This window comes from Morone saxatilis, unplaced genomic scaffold (assembly GCF_004916995.1).
Source record: "Morone saxatilis isolate NCDOM2014 unplaced genomic scaffold, NCSU_SB_2.0 Contig14, whole genome shotgun sequence".
NCBI lineage: Eukaryota > Metazoa > Chordata > Actinopteri > Moronidae > Morone > Morone saxatilis.
This window is the reverse complement of record NW_023339696.1, coordinates 13,130,319-13,132,917: the sequence shown is the minus strand read 5'-3', so window position 1 is coordinate 13,132,917 and position 2,599 is coordinate 13,130,319. Positions and strand designations below refer to the sequence as shown.

The following is a 2,599-nucleotide window of genomic DNA, read 5'->3' as shown; positions in this document are numbered from 1 at the left end:
AACACTATACTTCCTGTTTACATCCCCCAAAGTCCCCAGATGATGGGAGCTGCAGTTCCACAACTTATTCCCCAAAACACAGAAAGATAAAGAATTGAAAGAAAGGAGTAACTTTAAAACCCCTGACCCACAGCAATGAGCCTTACGTGGAAGTTACAACTACAACACATCATACTGTGCTTTTAACAAGTGAAGGATAAAACATTTACTTGATGCTGTTCATCCATTCATCTTTTTCCTCAGCTGTGGGTGCGGAGATACGGTAGAACGTGTGGTTGCCCTCCACGACGCGTCCGTCAGCCTCGGTCTTGCACGCTTTTATCACCTGGTCCTTGTTGTCAGGAATGAAAAGCTCAAAGCAGTTCTGCAAAAGTTAAGTGGATGGATGTTAGAATTTATAGGAAGTTTTTTTAATCAAAGGCAAATTTATAGAAATAAAATAAATATTAGCTCTGTAAAGTTCTATATGTGTATACTGTTCAGCTCTGTATATACTCCATCATATAATGCTGCTTTGAGGAGGTAGCTGCCAGTTAAAAAGGTTGTCAATGTAAATGCCTGACTACCTGTCAAGCAGTAGTCATTGATTACATGTCTATATTTATTTAATCAGTCAGTTTTCTAGTTAATCCTTAAATGCCAAAGATATGGAAATTCTGCTGAAATAATCACAGTTGTCAATTTTCTAAAAAGGGCAGCATTGGAGAGAAAGTTCTTAAATCCAAATTCTAGTCCTGCTCACACTGTGTAATCCCAGAACGAACCAGCAGAGGGAGCTGTACTTACAGGCTTCTTATCCTCCACCTCCTTGATGCTCAGGTTCTCCAGTGGGATGATTCCTCTTGGCTCTTTGTCCTGGACAAATATACAATGTGTAAATGACATAATGCTGCACAAGGGGAACAACAGGACCAGGGCAAGTGGCTTCTTCACGGTGAATGAGCAACTAAGCTGTACTCACCGTGGTGTACTCGAAGTAGTACAGACAGTTGTCTGTGAGGATGAACCACCTCCTCTTCCAGGTTTTAACTCGTCCCCCTGTGGAGCAAACAGCCAGCGTCAGAGAGGCTCAGCAAGATAGAGAGAGAGAAACGAAGCGCCGGGTCGAGCATCAGACAGGCAGACAGGCAGACAGATGTATGGGCAGACAGACAGATGACGGCTCCAGAGGACTCCTTTTACCCAAAACATACCGCTATTCACCCCAATCCACCATTGCACCATGCGCTCACCATCACCACAAAAGCATAAACTCCACTTGTCTGGGTATTGTTCTTGAATGAATTCCTTTTCCCTTTTATTTAAATTAGAGGACTTTTAGCTGCTTTCACACCTAGGTACTGGTCACAGTACCACAGTTGATATAATAGCTGATAAAGCTAATTGGAGATCCTATGTCTCCATAAATGTCTTGGGGTGTCTGGAAATTCTCCTCACTTGCTGACTCAGAGGAAAAAGTCTGAAAAGCCAGAATCGATAAGACAGGATAAAGATCTATGTGCTTTGCGCTCACTGAACTTAATGAACTACCACCTAAATGAAGTTACTAAAGGACTGTTATAAATGTGGAAAGCACTCCAATCACCACGAGGGCTGAATGTGGAAAAGAAGGAGTGACTGAGGATTAAGTTCTCTTTCACGCCCAGTGGGGGCTCCCTGGTTAACCCTGCACTCACTGATCTGTAGCTGATCTCTGACCCGCTTTCTGTCACCCACACTTCCTGTGAGGGGAAACCTGATCACAGTAACAGATGGCAGTCTCGAGCTGGGAGGATGGGATGCCAACAAACTGAGGAGGGCAGGAAGCTCAGCGCCTGGAGCTATGCTCGGCTTCTCTACAGGCATCTCAGACTTGAATTTCCTGTTTTGGCTTTGTTAAGTGACTTCTTGGTTGTATAGGAGCAGGGTCCAGTGAGTTGGGGGATGAGCTTTCTTTCTAAACATGACATAAAGACCTAAGCCTTGTCTAGACTAGGTTATCCCACCACCAATGTTAGTAAAAAGCGGCATTGTGAAACCCATCTACCAGGATAGAGGAGGCTTTGAGGATGTTTATATACAGACATGTAAAACACACTTATATTATCATATAACAGCATTGGCGCTGTATATGATCTCCTATCATATCGCAGACATCATGACAGGTCAAACACTTGTCTATGCTTGTTATTATCTACAGACGCCATCAACACGTTTCACTCGACGGGCAGAGATGGAGAGCCCCTCGCACGCATCTCGACTCGTCAGCGTGTTGCGACAAAAAAAGCAGACAAACACAGACGCGATGGCAGAATCACACAGCTGACGGCCTGAGAGTTGATTGGGTTGGGTTGGAGGTTGTGACTGGTCACGGTCACGTCAGTTCCCGTCACTCCAAGAAAAAGAGAGTTGACCTCCTCCTCGTGCAAGAATGTCTGGGACGAGGCGGGACGTCCCAGCAGATTGTTGCAGAGGTGTGTGGAAGGTGCTAGGCCGGAGTGGAGCTGAGGGGAGGGAGGCACCCATGCAAGACAGGACTGTGGGGGGCTGGGCGAGTAGAGGGAGGGAACAGGTTTTTTTTGTAAATCATATACAGTTGTTGATAGTTTGATGATATATT

The 2,599-nt window shown here is 45.1% G+C and overlaps 1 protein-coding gene across 2 annotated transcripts in view; it reads right to left on the bottom strand.

The window, feature by feature from the left end:
• The window catches only part of cyth1a (cytohesin 1a), a 33,957-nt gene that overhangs the window by 763 nt on the left and 30,595 nt on the right, over nucleotides 1–2,599 (bottom strand). The window contains exons 10-12 of one of the 2 annotated variants that reach the window (XM_035654634.1): nucleotides 962–1,038; nucleotides 787–855; nucleotides 210–364 (exon numbers count right to left, since the gene is read on the bottom strand). In XM_035654634.1, coding sequence (XP_035510527.1) covers nucleotides 210–364; nucleotides 787–855; nucleotides 962–1,038 — 301 coding nt within the window. Of the gene's footprint in view, nucleotides 1–209; nucleotides 365–786; nucleotides 856–961; nucleotides 1,041–2,599 lie in introns of both variants that reach the window. The other variant, XM_035654635.1, reaches the window with a different exon arrangement.